Genomic DNA, 15,091 nt, shown 5'->3' with positions numbered 1-15,091 from the left:
ACAGAGCCATTTACAACCAATTGTCCTAGTTAGTCAATGGCAAGATTCCAAACCACCATTAATGGCCCACACTTTGCGTAATTACAATGGGACTACAGAGTTATACTTCATATTTCTAGTTACAGATACAAGAATGATACATGCATACAAATAGGATGAACACACTCAGTAGATTATAAGCTTTACAGTGATACCTTACAAGACAAGTTCTTTTGAAACAGAGATAATAAGGAAAAGGCAGACTTTGGTGATGGAGAATTACAAGTGGCAGGACTTGGAGACAGAGTGGATGGGAGTTGGGGGAGGGATAACTCAGTGGTTTGAGCATTGCCCTGCTAAACCCAGGGTTATGAGTTCAGTCCTTGAGGGGACCACTTAGGGATCTGGGGCAAAATCAGTACTTGGTCCTGCTAGTTAAGGCAGGGGGCTGGACTTGATGACCTTTCAAGTTCCCTTCCAGTTCTGTGAGATAGGCATATCTCCATATTAAAGAGACCTTTTGCATAAAGCATATTCCAGTTACGTTATGTTCACATTTACAAACATTTTTATAAAGCATGTGGAGTGTATCACAACCATGCAAACAAAAAATTCTGCATTCCCTTCATTTTTTCAGTAGTTTACATTTAACACAGTACTGTACCGTTTGCTTTTTTTTTTCTTGTCTCTGCTGCTGCCTGATTGCATACTTGTGGTTCTAAATGAGGTGTTTGGGTGACCGTTCAGTTTATGGCCGACCTGGAACAACGCTTCCTCAGCTCTCGTCCACTCAGGCCCCTTCTCTACCTACGCTACATTGATGACATCTTCATCATCTGGACCCATGGGAAGGAGACTCTGGAAAAATTCCACCACGATTTCAACAGCTTCCACCCCACCATCAGCCTCAGCCTGGACCAATCTACACGGGAGGTCCACTTTCTAGACACCACGGTGCAAATAAGTGATGGTCACATTAACACCACCCTATATTGAAAACCTACCGACCGCTATGCCTACCTTCATGCCTCCAGCTTCCATCCCGGACACATCACACGATCCATTGTCTACAGCCAAGCACTGAGGTACAACCACATCTGCTCTAACGCCTCAGACAGAGACCAACACCTACAAAATCTCCACCAAGCATTCTCAAAATTACAATACCCGCACGAGGAAATAAGGAAACAGATCAACAGAGCCAGACGTGTACCCGGAAGCCTCCTACTGCAAGACAAACCCAAGAAAGAAACCAACAGGACTCCACTGGCCATCACATACAGCCCCCAGCTAAAACCCCTCCAACGCATCATCAAGGATCTACAACCCATCCTGGACAATGATCCCACACTTTCACAGGCCTTGAGTGGCAGGCCAGTCCTCGCCCACAGACAACCTGCCAACCTGAAACATATTCTCACCAGTAACTGCACACCACACCATAATAACTCTAGCTCAGGAACCAATCCTTGCAACAAACCTCGATGCCAACTCTGCCTACATATCCACACCAGCGACACCATCACAGGACCTAACCAGATCAGCCACACCATCACCGGTTCATTCACCTGCACATCCACCAATGTAATATACGCCATCATATGCCAGCAATGTCCCTCTGCTATGTACATCGGCCAAACTGGACAGTCTCTACGGAAAAGGATAAATGGACACAAATTAGACATTAGGAATGGCAATATACAAAAACCTATAGGAGAGCACTTCAACCTCCCTGGCCACACTATAGCAGACCTTAAGGCGGCCATCCTGCAGCAAAAAAACTTCAGGACTAGACTTCAAAGAGAAACTGCTGAGCTTCAGTTCATCTGCAAATTTGACACCATCAGCTCAGGATTGAACAAAGACTGTGAATGGTTTGCCAAATACAGAACCAGTTTCTCCTCTCTTGGTTTTCACACCTCAACTGCTAGAACAGGGCCTCATCCTCCCTGACTGAACTGACCTTGTTATCTCTAGCTTGCTTGCTAGCATATATATACCTGCCCCTGGAAATTTCCACTACATGCATCTGAGGAAGTGGGTATTCACCCACGAAAGCTCATGCTCCAAAACGTCTGTTAGTCTATAAGGTGCCACAGGATTCTTTGCTGCTTTTACAGATCCAGACTAACACGGCTACCCCTCTGATACAGTTTATAACTAGTGTTTGTAACTCAGGTTCTACTGTATTGTGTTAGATGAAACTTAGATTGTAAGCTCCTTTGGGCAGGTCTATAATTTATATGTTTGTACCTAGTACAGTGAGGCTCTGGCGTTTAGTGTATCTGTCTCTTGTTTATTATGTAACAACAAAAAATGAAATATGGGCACAGTTGTATCACAGATAATCATGTTTACTAAATATACACAAACATGCAAGGCTTAGCTACATCCATACTGCTGATATGGTTTCTGGTGGCTTCTAAAATACTGAACATATTGGAGGGGTCACAAATTATTTAAAGGGTAGCTACCCTATCCCTATAACACTACAGTATGTCAAACATAAGATGAAAATACTGATTGTTCGTCTTTTGGTTTGATATACTGGTAATTTAAATGTAATAGATACATGGTATGAAAATTGGTCAAAAGACTTACTCTGAATTTTTATGGGAAGAAATTGTTGATGGGGAATATGTTTGGCAAAGTGTAAAGAATTTTTTTTACTCAGCATAGTGGTTAAAATAAATCCCACAACTTATTGGAATTACTGAAAAAAGCATGAAACCTCTATAAGTATCAGTTGTTTAGCCTAACCACTCTATGTCCGTAGCTGTGATTTTTAGAAATGTGGAAAGAATTAATATTAAATGGAAACAATAGATACAATTATTTATCAATCTTATTTTTTGAAATTCTCAATATGTCTTCCCTTTGCTCATACTCTGTCCCCTCCCTCTAGTATCTTCTAGATCTTTCACTGTGAATGAGAATAGGAGAAAAAATGATCTGCAAATTTTTTTGGGAAAGGAGATGGTTGTGATCGGGGGAGGCACCAGAGTGATGGAGGAGAGTGACACCTTGCTGAGCAGCACAAAGGAGCTCTGCTTCTAGGATCTGTCTGTGCTCTGTTATTATTTTAAATTAAAGCCTTGTCTTCGCTACTTTTTAAAAAAAAAAAAAAAAAAGTGAATTTTACCTCAGGGTAACAATGCATGTGAGTTTTCTCCCGGTAAAAATGCAATGAAGATAAGGCATGTTAGTTTTACCACCAGGTAAACTATGAGAAGTCAGCATTATACATCCCCATGGGGGCTGACCTCTCCTAGTTTGCCTCACATAAAACCACTATGCCTTGTCTTCACTATGGTTTTATCTGGAGGTAGCTCACATGCCTTAGTTACCCTGAGGTAAAAATATACCTTTTTTAAGCAGTAAAGACAAGGCCTAACAAATACACTGGTATGTACGTATAAGAATTAAATAAACTGGCGAACAGTTCAGCCAGTTTTTTCACTGTATGTTGATTTTCCAGTACTATAATTCAGGAGCACATTCTAGTGCTCAGTTCTCTCTCTCTCTCTCTCATATTGATATGGCCTATCAATGTAGTATCTGAGTGTCTCACAATGGTCTGATCCTGAAATCAATGGGACCGTGCCATTAGGGTAAAGCCCTAACATTGTGAAGAATATCAACTTTCCGAAGATAAATTTTAAGCGTAACTCTCAACATTGCTTTTGGTACCTTAATAGATGTCTGTCTATTTCTTCTTTGCAGCTACTATGGAAGCAGGCACACAGCTACCCTCTATTTCATCTCCTTATGGAGATTGACTCTTATATGTTCTCATGTGTGAACCAGACGGCTGTACGTGAGGAACTAGAGGATGAAACTCGAAGGTTGTGTGATGTTAGACCCTTTCTTCCTGTCCTCAAACTAGTGACAAGAAACTGTGACCCAGGGGAAAAATTGGATTCCAAAATAGGTGTCCTTATAGGAAAAGGTAATTTTGAATTTTTTCTCTTTTGTTTTATTTGGAAAAGGGAGGGAGAATTTATTTTGTGTAAGTTAGTTTCACAGAGGCCAGGATATCTCTGCCTCAGCCCTTATCTTTTAGAACTACGTATTCTAAAGCAGATAGAAAATGTAACTTAAGAATTTTTTTAAACACCATTCTAATACTAACATTAGAAGTTTCAAAAATTGTAGTGAGGTCATTTTTGTAACCAGAATAAACAGAATTAACAAAAATAAACGTGTATTTCTGAGCAATTATCGCACGTATCTGGTGAAGTCATAATGCACAATAATGAAGTTCAAGTGGCTGGAAGCATCTGAAAAGTGCAAGAGGCATGAAGTGGATAACGTGCCTTACTACTAGTTCGAAATGTGATTTAACAAAAATAATAAAAATCAAGGTCACTTCTGATTCATGATGACAGTGGCATGACATTTACAGCCACTTAGATCAATTTTCTGAAGATATGATCTTTAATGGGTTCTCAGTCTTTGGCCTCCATCTCCCAGCATGAGATTTAGCAGAACTTCCTAGCTCAAAGAAGTTTGACTTTTGAGATAGAAGAAGCACTCAGCACAGACCTCCTTGCTTGCACGGTTCGCGCTTCTCCAACTGCGGCTACTTCAGCCTTAGCCAGTCCCTGATTGCCCACAATCAGGCAAGGAATTTCCTGCAGAGAGCCAAAAAAGAACAGAGATGAAAGAGCTGATATGGTAGTGATAATAGTTGTAGCTCCTGCCTAATCATAATCAAAAAGCATATGACTTGATGTTTATAAGAGTATAGTCAGGGATTAGTATAACAGGGCTCATTTTGAACTACTGCTGCCTCAGAGGACCAAAAAGCTTTGGGCTAGGGGGAATTCTGCCAGTTTCACACAGGGATCATGAGATCCATAAGTGAGAATCCCATGAGATACTTTCAAAGAAGAATTACAGACAAATATTTTCCTGCTCTCCCATCGTGTGTGTGTGTGAGAGAGAGAGAGAGAGAAGGAGAGGTGGGGGTGGTTGTTTTTTATTTTCCTTGTGATACATCTTGCCAGAGAGGAGGCCCCTTGAAACTCACAGTACAGAACTTCTATATCACATTAACATCTGTCTGAAACAGAAGATCAAGGGTCTACCTCCAAAGACATTCCTAACACCTGAGTTGATTTTAAAGGCCTGTTTAGTTGTATCCTTCTTTCTCCCCCAAAACCTAACTAGGAAGGCTAGATAGAACTCCTTTTGGATCCTGTTGGGGCTGGTCCTTAATCAAAGTAAGAATCTCTTTTAGGGGAATTTTAAACTTCAGTCTGTTGTACGTCAGTACATGACACTATGGCTATTGGAATTCTAAGACCAGTGTTATCAAGTTAATGGTAGAATGCAATGGATAATTAGTGATCAGAAAAAAGTATTCTGTGGTGAAGGGTGTTACGATAAGGATCCTAATGTGTGTAAGAAGGTAGTAAATAGGGCTGTCAAGCAATTAAAAACATTAATTGCTATTAAATATTTTTGGATAATTTCTACATTTTCAAATATATTGACTTCAATTAAAACACAGAATACAAAATGTACAGTGCTCACTTTTTATATTTTATTACAAATATTTACACTGTAAAAAACAAAAGAAACAGTATTTTTCAGTTTACCTAATACAAGTACTGTAGTGCAATCTTTGTCATGTCATGAAAGTTGAACTTACAAATGTAGAATTATGTACAAAAAAAACCTGCATTCAGAAATAAAACAATGTAAAACTTTAGAGCCGACAAGTCCACTCAGTCCTACTTCAGCCAATTGCTCAGACAAACACGTTTGCTTACAATTTGCAGGAGATAATGCTGCCTGCTTCTTGTTTACAGTGTCACCTGAAAGTAAAAACAGATGTTTGCATGGCACTGTTGTAGCTGGTGTCACAAGATATTTACATGCCAGATGCGCTAAAGATTCACATGTCCCTTCATGCTTCAACCACTATTCCAGACATACAGGGCTGTCCCTAACGGGGTGCGAGGCCTGGAGCAGAAATGATGGATTCATCTCTTCCGGGACCGATTGCGCCGGCCAATCACACCATTCTGCGGGGCCCCCCAAAGTGCAGGGCCTGGAGCGGTAGTCCCAATTTTCCCTACCCAAGGGATGGCTCTACCAGAGAGCATGCATCCATGCTGATGATGGGTGCTGCTTAATAACAATCCAAAGCAGAGTAGACTGACACATGTTCATTTTCATCATCTGAGTCAGATGCCACCAGCAGAAAGTTGATTCAATATTTTGGTGCTTCGGGTTCTGTAGTTTCTGCATCTGAGTGTTTCTCTTTTAAGACTTCTGAAAGCAAGCTCCGTACCTTGTCCCTCTCAGATTTTGGATGGCACTTCAGATTCTTAAACCTTGGGTCCAGTGCTGTAGCTATTTTTAGAAATCTCAAATTGACACCTTCTTTGCATTATGTCAAATCTGCTGTAAAAGTGTTCTTAAAACGAACATGTGCTGGGTCATCATCCAAGACTGCTAGAATATGAAATATGTGGCAGACTGTGGATAAAACAGAACAAGAGACATACAATTCTCCCCAAGGAAGTTCAGTCACAAATTTAATTAACACATTATTTATTTTTTAATGAGCATCATCAGCATGGAAGCATGTCCTCTGGAATAGTGGCCGACACATGAAGGGGCATATGAATGTTTAGCATATCTGGCATGTAAATACCTTGCAGTGCCAGCTACAATTGTGCCATGCAAATGCCTGTTCTCACTTTCAGGTGACTTTGTAAATAAGAAGCAGGCAGCAGTATCTCCCATAAGTGTAAACAAACTTGTTTGTCTTAGCGATTGGCTGAACAAGTAGGACTGAGTGTACTTGTAGGTTCTAAAGTTTTACATTGTTTTGGTTTTGAGTGCAGTTACCTAACAAAAACAAATCTACATTTGTAAGTTACACTTTCATGATAAAGAAATTGCACTACAGTACTTGCATGAGTTGAACTGAAAATTTTTTTTATCATTTTTTACAGTGCAAATATTTGTAATAAATAAAGCACTGAACACTTTCTATTCTGTTTTTTCATAGAAATAAATATATTTGAAAATGTAGAAAAACATCCAAAAATATTTTAATAAATTTAAATTGGTATTCTACTGTTTAACTGGTTTCAGAGTAGTAGCCGTGTTAGTCTGTATCCGCAAAAAGAACAGGAGTACTTGTGGCACCTTTGAGACTAACAAATGCATTCTATGCATCCGAAGAAGTGAGCTGTAGCCCATGAAAGTTTATGCTGAAATAAATTTGTTAGTCTCTAGGGTGCCACAAGTACTCCTGTTCTTTTTACTGTTTATCTGTGATTAATCACCATTAATTTTTTTCAGTTAATTGGGTGAGTTAATTGTGATTAATCAACAGCTCTAGTAGAAGCCTATTCTTGTTTTGCGTAGTTGGTGGTTTTTGCTTCAGCTAGCTTGGTATGATTCATGGTTTCTTAATAGTTGCACTGTAGACGTCTTTCAACATACAATGAAAAGCTGTTAAGCTATTTTGTAGAGGCTTAACATTGCTCTATGAGTGAATTGCTTTTGGCCTTTTTAGTACAGAATTTTCATCTTTAAATACATTGTCAAATTATTCACTTGCAGATACAAATGAAGACAAATAGGGATTAGTGAGGTCATACACTGCATAGCAAAACAATGGAGAATTGTTAGTCCTTTTATACAGACTACAAGTTTTGTTTAGGTTTTAGCAGCAAACTGTCTGCTTGTTTGTTCAAACTGACAATGGAGCCATTACTGACATAGTCTGTTTAAACACTCCAAAAATAGTATTCTGAAAGATTATTTGATTAATTATTTGAGTTTTTATGACTCTGCAAGACATTTATGTACAGAGCTAGCCTTGGACTCCTATTTTGTGCTTTGGAAAACTGATTAATTCCAATATGAACTTTGCCTGGTTTTCAAAAGGTGCTTTTAACACAATTTGGAGAATATTTTTCAAAGTGAGAGAAATGTGATGTTCGTATATGCCTTTGCTTCATTAGGTGTTGAAGAAGTAAAGCTGAGATCTTTCTGCTTTTGGTTTACATAGGTTTAGCAAAGCTACACCAGTGAATTTGGTTTGTGCAAATTTTTAATCTTTTTTTGGTTTTGACTGGAGGATCAGATTTGTACTAGTTCAAAAATCACCAAGAGAAATGCTAGGGTAATCTTGTCTGTTTGCTACACCATTAGTTCTTGTAAGCCACCAGACCATCTTTCCATCCTCTTCTTCTACCTTCTCCTAATTATTTGTGGGAAGGAGAACTGGTGGCTTGCAAACCTTTTCTCCTTGATGTCTTCAGGCTATGTCTGGCCACACTGCTTTACCTACCATGTGTTGCCTTGCAGGATGGGAGGGGAGCAGGGAGGTAAAACAGTTTAATTTTGCGATCTTTGAGGTCTGGGAGTAGGAGTGCTTTCTCATTTAGCAGTGATCTGGAGAGGCTTTTGTTCTTGCTGTTGAATTGAGTCCTTACCCCAGACTGCATTAACATTTCTGCTCTCAAAACTGAATTAAAAATTGTATGGAATGCTCCACTCAGAAGAGTCAGTTCACTCTTCAGCAGCTCTTCTGGTTCTGAAGGATGAACAGGAATAAAGTGAAGTTAAAACTTACTTACTAAGCAAAATAAGCATAGAATCATAGGACTGGAAGGGACCTCGAGAGGTCATCTAGTCCAATCCCCTGCAGTCATGGCAGGACTAAGTATTATCTGGACCAGGGGTGGTCAATCTCCAACTCATGGGATTGCCAGCCCCGCGGTGCCATGGGCCTCCTCCTGCTCCTGGAGGCGGCCGGCACTGTGTCCCTGCTGCCCCTGGAGGAGGGATGACAGAGGGCTGTGTGTGCTGCCCTTGCCTGTGAGTACCTCCCAATGTGGCTCCCATTGGCCAGGAATGGGAGGCCAATGCAGAGCCCTCTACCCCTCTCCTCCAGGGGCAACAGGGATGTGGTGCCAGCCGCTTCTGAGAGTGGCACAGGGCCGGGGCAGGCAGGCCACCCCAGAGCTGCTTCAGGTAAGCAGCAGTGGGCCAGAGCCTGAACCCCTCCTGCAGCCCAACTCCCTGACCTGAGCACCCTACCTGCACCCCAAATCCTTGCCGCATGCCTCCTGCACCCCAAACCCCTGCCACATGTCTCCTGCATCCCTGCCCCCTCCCCTGAGCCCCCTCATACACGCCGCACTGCTTCTCTGCCCCAACCCCTTGCCCTGAGCCCCTTTCTGCACACTGTACCCTCTCCCACACCCTACACTCCCTCTCGCACCCCAGCCCTACATTCATGGCCCTGCATGCAATTTCCCCACCCAGATATGGCCCTCAGGCCAAAAAGTTTGCCCACTCTGATCTAGACCATTCCTGACACGTGTTTGTCTGAGCTGCTCTTAAAAATCTCCAATGATGGAGTTTCCACAACCTCCCTAGGCAATTTATTTCAGTGCTTAACCACCCTGACAGTTGGGAAGCTTTTGTCATCTGTGGATCTGAACAAGAAATCTTAGTCCAGGAGATTTGCAAAGCAACCAAATTCTCTGCTGTATGTTTAAGAAGTACCATTGCTTGTTTTTTACTTCAAGGGGAGGAATTTCAGTTTAGATTATTCATTTTCTATAGCTTTCTGAGGTAGAAAAAGCCAAGCTCTTCTGTCTTCTAGAATTTTTTGTTCAGAATGTCTCTCTTTAAAATTATTTATCTAAATCCTATTAAAAATGGTAGAGTCCACAAGTAAGATCTAAGGACTGTACTCTGGCATGAAACTGAGGAACTCTCCCCTTTTTGGTAGCTAGGTTGGAGAGCAGGGTTTCTTGCCAGGATGTTGCCCCTAGAACAAATTGGGCTCTGGCTAATAGGTGACATTAAAACTTTTCAAGCCGTGACTTGGTATAGTTTTAATAAGTCTCTTCATAATCACGTAAAAATGTTATGAGGAACACAAATGTAGTGTTTTAACTGCTTTCCTTTAGAAGTGGAGTGTGTTTTTTCTCCCCAATTTTATGCATGACTTTTTTTGTTCTGGGCATAAAAATTCTGTAGAAAAATGCTGTGTGCAAAATATTAAGTATCTTGTAGCATCTTACATAGGTTGTGGTAGTGAGTCCATGGTTAACATTGCATTGTGGTTTTCTTTTAGAGCAGGACTAAAGTTCTTCTTTGCATTACTGATTTGAATTCCAGGTCTGGTACAAAAACTGTCCTGGAGAGATTAGAATTTTCTGTGCTATTTTGGAAGTTAAAAATGTTTAGGTGAGAAAACTGAGGCTAATGGCATGTTCATTTAGCCTTAACTGGTGATTTTCTTTGTTTTTAGTGATTATGTTGATTAAGAAAAAAAAAGCACATAAGCAGTCTTAACTCTGTTAACAAAGGGTGAGTGGATGGGAATAGCTATACAATATTTATGCAACTAAATATTCCGTGTTTGATTGAATCTTTTTAGGCCTCCATGAGTTTGATGCCTTACAGGACCCTGAAGTGAAAGAATTCCGTAGTAAAATGCGGCGAATCAGTGAAGAGAAACTCCTGTCGCTTGTGGGCCTGTCCTGGGTTGACTGGCTAAAGCACAGCTATCCACCAGAACAAGAACCCTCAATCCCAGAAAACTTTCAAGATAAACTCTACGGTGGAAATCTTGTTGTGGCCATTCATTTTGATAAATGCCAGGTAAAGTTACTAGATGCCAGAATAGGAGTCTTTTTTTACATACATATACTTTTTGATTTGGGATCACAGTTCATATGTGAACTACACTTCATGTTGGCTTTGATGTGAGACGAACAATCTGCTCTTCACTGTTGAACATCTTTGGGCTTAATTTAGTAGCAATCAGATTGTGAATTACAGTGTATAACTACCCTCGGAAAAGCATAAGGCATTAGATTTCTCTTTATTTGTCTAGTAAATAATAGTGCTCATGCACAAATAAAAAACTTTATTTAAAAAATAGTTAATGTTGGAATTTAAGTGTAATCCAGCCAATAACCCAGAAAATTGCACTTCCTGTCGAGAAGGGAAAAAAGCACTAGTTTCAAGCCAGTTTTATTTTAATTCTCTTTGGATTATTGCTTTCACAAGCATGAAGAGCTACTTTTAGGGATCCAGCACAAAGAGGTCTTATCTCATGTTTCCAACTGTTCTCCCTTTGCTTTTTTTTTTATAAAATATTTTTATTTAATTAATAAATATTAACAGGTTTACAAATCTTGCCATTTAAATATTAGAAACAAAACTATAATCATTATAACAGTGAGTTATTTAAAGAAACATACAGGACTAATCTGCCTATTTAACAGGGTGTTACCTTTTTACAGAATGAGGATAATTACATCACATATGATGTCGTTTCTACTAATTTTATAAAATTGAATAAAATCTCTGATTATACATGTAACAGACCAGGCATGTTTATCAAATATTAAAAAAAACAACTGGGCAGATGTGCTAATTTTTTGGAGCTGAATGTACTTTGAGTAATGAATACACGGTACCCCATTATCTAAGCATCTATTTGTCCTCTATTTTGCTGGGTACGTAATTGGTAGTTAACTTTTCCATAACCACAACCTCCCGTATTTTTCTGCCGTTAGAATATTTTTCCTTTTCCAGTGAGATGCTTTGAGTGTCCAAGCAGCTACTAGAAAATAAGAGATTCATTCTTCTTTTTGCGCAACTATTTCTGCTAGGAAGTCCATGGGGGATTAGTAATAAATGTCCATCCACTTGTGATATTTGATTACATATTGCATCCCAATACTCTCTCATGACAGGACATACCTACCATACATGCACAAAGTGTCATTTTTAAAGAAAATTTCTCCAACACTCATCCCCGTTCAGTCTCTCTATATTTTTTAACATGACTTGCGTGAGGAACCACTGAAACAGTACCCTAAAGACATTTTCTTCTATGGGGCTACAGACTGAGGTCATTGGTTCTCTTTTCTAGATAAAATTATATTCCTCTGCGGTAATGTATCTATCCTGGTCCTTTCATATGAGGATTTTTTTTTTGGGGGGGGGGGAGGCAGTTAGGAAACTTGTCTGCAAGCACTGATTATAAATTAGTTTTAACATTTTGGCCTGGTCTACACTACGCATTTAAACCGAATTTAGCAGCGTTAAACCGATTTAACCCTGCACCCGTCCACACAACGAGGCCCTTTATATCAATATAAAGGGCTCTTTAAACCGATTTCTGTACTCCTCCCCGATGAGAAGAGTGGCACTGAAATTGGTATTGCCATATCGGATTAGGGTTAGTGTGGCTGCAAATCAACGGTATTGGCCTCCGGGCGGTATCCCACAGTGCACCATTGTGACCGCTCTGGAAAGCAATCTGAACTCAGATGCACTGGCCAGGTAGACAGGAAAAGCCCCGCAAACTTTTGAATTTCATTTCCTGTTTGCCCAGCGTGGAGCTCTGATCAGCACGGGTGGCGATGCAGTCCCAAATCCAAAAAGAGCTCCAGCATGGACCGTACGGGAGATACTGGATCTGATCGCTGTATGGGGAGACAAATCTGTTCTTTCAGAGCTCCGTTACAGAAGACGAAATGACAAAGCATTTAAAAAAATCTCCAGGCTATAATAGACAGAGGCCATAGCATAGTGCTATGTGACAAGCGTAACGGAAAGCCAAAGAATCAAATGGACGCTCATGGAGGGAGGGAGAGGGTACTGAGGACTCCAGCTATCCCACAGTCCCCCCCAGTCTCCAAAAAGCATTTGCTTTCTTGGCTGAGCTCCCAATGCCTAAAGGGTCAAAAACATTTTCCCGGGTGTTTCAGAGTATATGTCGTCAATTTACCCACTTCCCCCCACCCAAAAAAAAAGAAAAGGGGAAAAAAAAGTTTCTCACCTTTTTTCAATGTCACCCTGTGTCAGCTGCATGCTGCTGGTAGACGGGTTGCTGCGGCGCTGAACACCAGCATCCCCTTCCCAGTGGCAGATGGTAGAATATGACTGATATTTGTCTTCATCATCAGCCCGTGAGTGCTCCTGGCTGGCCTCGGTGAGGTTGGCCGGGGGCACCTGGGTAAAAATGGGAATGATTCCTGGTCATTCCTGGCAGATAGTACAGAACGGCTGGTAACCGTCTTCATCATAGCAACTGGAGGCTGAGCTCCATCAGCCCTCTTCCCCCTTCATGTCTAAAGAAAAGATTCCGTACTGCCTGGACTATCACAGCAGCTGGAGGCTTCCTCCCCCTCATTTTATCTCAATAAAAACTCAGTGTTTCTTATTCCTGCATTCTTTGTTACTTCATCAAACAAATGGGGGGACACTGCCATGGTAGCCCAAGAGGGTTGGGGGAGCAGGGAGGCAATGAGTGGGGTTGTTGCAGGGGCACCCCCTAGAATGGCATGCAGCTCATCATTTCTGCGGGATCTGACACGGAGCGGCTGTGCTCTCTGGTTCTCTGATACACTGGTTCTGTAGTACATTTGCCCCGTATTCTAGGCAGGACTGACTCTATTTTTAGACAGAACATAAAGAAGAGAATGACCTGGGGAGTCATTCCCATTTTTGTCCATGCACCCCCAGCCAACCTCAGCGAGACCAGCCAGGAGCACCTATGTCAGCGGCAGGCGGTACAGAACGACTGATAACCGTCATCTCATTGCCAGTTTACAATGGCAGACAGTACAATAGGGATGGTAACCATCTCTGCTACCTTGCAAAGGCAAATGAATGCTGTTGTGTAGCACTGCAGTACCACGTCTGTCAGCAGCATCCAATACATATACGGTGACAGTGACAAAAGGTAAAACAGGCTCCATGGTTGCCATGCTATGGCATCTGCCAGGGCAATCCAAGGAAAAAGGGTGCGAAATGATTGTCTACCATTGCTTTCACGGAGGAAGGATTGAGTGATGACATTTACCCAGAATCGCCTGCGACACTGTTTTTGCATTGGGATCTCAACCCAGAATTCCAATCGGCGGGGGAGACTGCGGGAACTATGGGATAGCTGTGGGATAGCTACCCACAGTGCAAAGCTCCAGAAATCGACGCTAGTCTTGGTACATAGATGCATATCAATGAATTAATATGCTTAGTGTGGCCGCATGCACTCGACTTTATACAATCTGTTTTACAAAACCGGTTTATGTAAAATCGGAATAATCCCGTAGTGTAAACATACCCTTTGTTTCTTAATCATGGTTGATACTATTACTTGTATTAAAGTTAACTTCCAGTATAAAATTTTTTTAGAAAGCTGAGAAACATAATACCTAACTTTGAATGTAGTCATACCCTGGGAAAGTGGTCAAGTTAAAGCTAGCTTTGAGTTCGAAACAAGTTAGAAAAGTTTCTTTACTGAATAGTGACCAACTATTTGTATTCCATCTCTCCCAATCTTTAAAGCTCTCTGGTTTGTGATTAGGTTAAGATCTGGATTTTTTGAAATGGGTGTCATTGGTAAGAGGAAAGCACTTATCCCTAGTTCTATTCCAAACCCATAGAGTAGCCTTTGCTAAAGGATGTGTATAAATATCTGGAAAGCATAATATTTGATTGAACCTTGGTAGCCTAGCAGTGTTTACATTGCCACAGTTGTTCTATAATCCAGTGTTTGGCTGGGTTAGAGCTCTCCCAATCCACTGCCGCTTTGATTTGTTTTAATAATACTATAGAATATTTGGATTAGCGAGTCTCCATTCTGTTCGAGCAGTTCTGTACAAAGTATCTGCACTCACTTGTAGTCTTTTCTTATTCCATATTAATTCTAACAGCATCCTCTGTGTTCCTGCTAGGGTTTTTTCTGGGATGATCACTAGAAAGAGTTTGAAACAAGAAAGATAACATTGGCAAAATATTCATTTTGACTCTGACTGTTCTGCCCAGCCAAGAAATTGCATACTTTCTCCAGCACTCCAGATCTTTTTGTTGAAGTAGTGACATTTAAATTATAGAGCTTTTCATGATTGTTTGAGATTTGAATCCCCAGGCATTTTATAGAATTTGTTTCCCATTTGTACCCAAATGTTCTCTGAAGGAATGACTTCTTAGAGTCTGGCTCCCTTTGTTTTTACAGCACTAGAATGAATCAGGATGGCTGATGTTAAAAGAGAGTTCTCAGAACCATTGAGTACATATGGTGCAAATTCTGACCCAGTTCTTA

The 15,091-nt window shown here is 40.8% G+C and overlaps 2 protein-coding genes across 8 annotated transcripts in view; one reads left to right on the top strand and one right to left on the bottom strand.

The window, feature by feature from the left end:
- LOC127056370 (uncharacterized) overlaps positions 1–1,633 on the bottom strand; it is a 116,175-nt gene extending 114,542 nt beyond the window's left edge. For all 3 annotated transcript variants that reach the window (XM_050964147.1, XM_050964149.1, XM_050964148.1), the window contains exon 1: positions 1,548–1,633. In XM_050964147.1, coding sequence (XP_050820104.1) covers positions 1,548–1,555 — 8 coding nt within the window. In that variant the 5' untranslated portion in view covers positions 1,556–1,633. The remainder of the gene's footprint in view (positions 1–1,547) is intronic.
- The window catches only part of PIK3CB (phosphatidylinositol-4,5-bisphosphate 3-kinase catalytic subunit beta), a 223,008-nt gene that overhangs the window by 123,936 nt on the left and 83,981 nt on the right, over positions 1–15,091 (top strand). For all 5 annotated transcript variants that reach the window (XM_050964001.1, XM_050964000.1, XM_050963998.1 and 2 more), the window contains 2 exons: positions 3,703–3,928; positions 10,406–10,629. In XM_050964001.1, coding sequence (XP_050819958.1) covers positions 3,703–3,928; positions 10,406–10,629 — 450 coding nt within the window. The remainder of the gene's footprint in view (positions 1–3,702; positions 3,929–10,405; positions 10,630–15,091) is intronic.

The sequence above is a fragment of the Gopherus flavomarginatus genome, chromosome 8, assembly GCF_025201925.1.
Source record: "Gopherus flavomarginatus isolate rGopFla2 chromosome 8, rGopFla2.mat.asm, whole genome shotgun sequence".
Classification (NCBI taxonomy): domain Eukaryota; kingdom Metazoa; phylum Chordata; order Testudines; family Testudinidae; genus Gopherus; species Gopherus flavomarginatus.
Note: the sequence above shows the minus strand (reverse complement) of the source record. Positions and strands in the feature narration are given on the sequence as shown.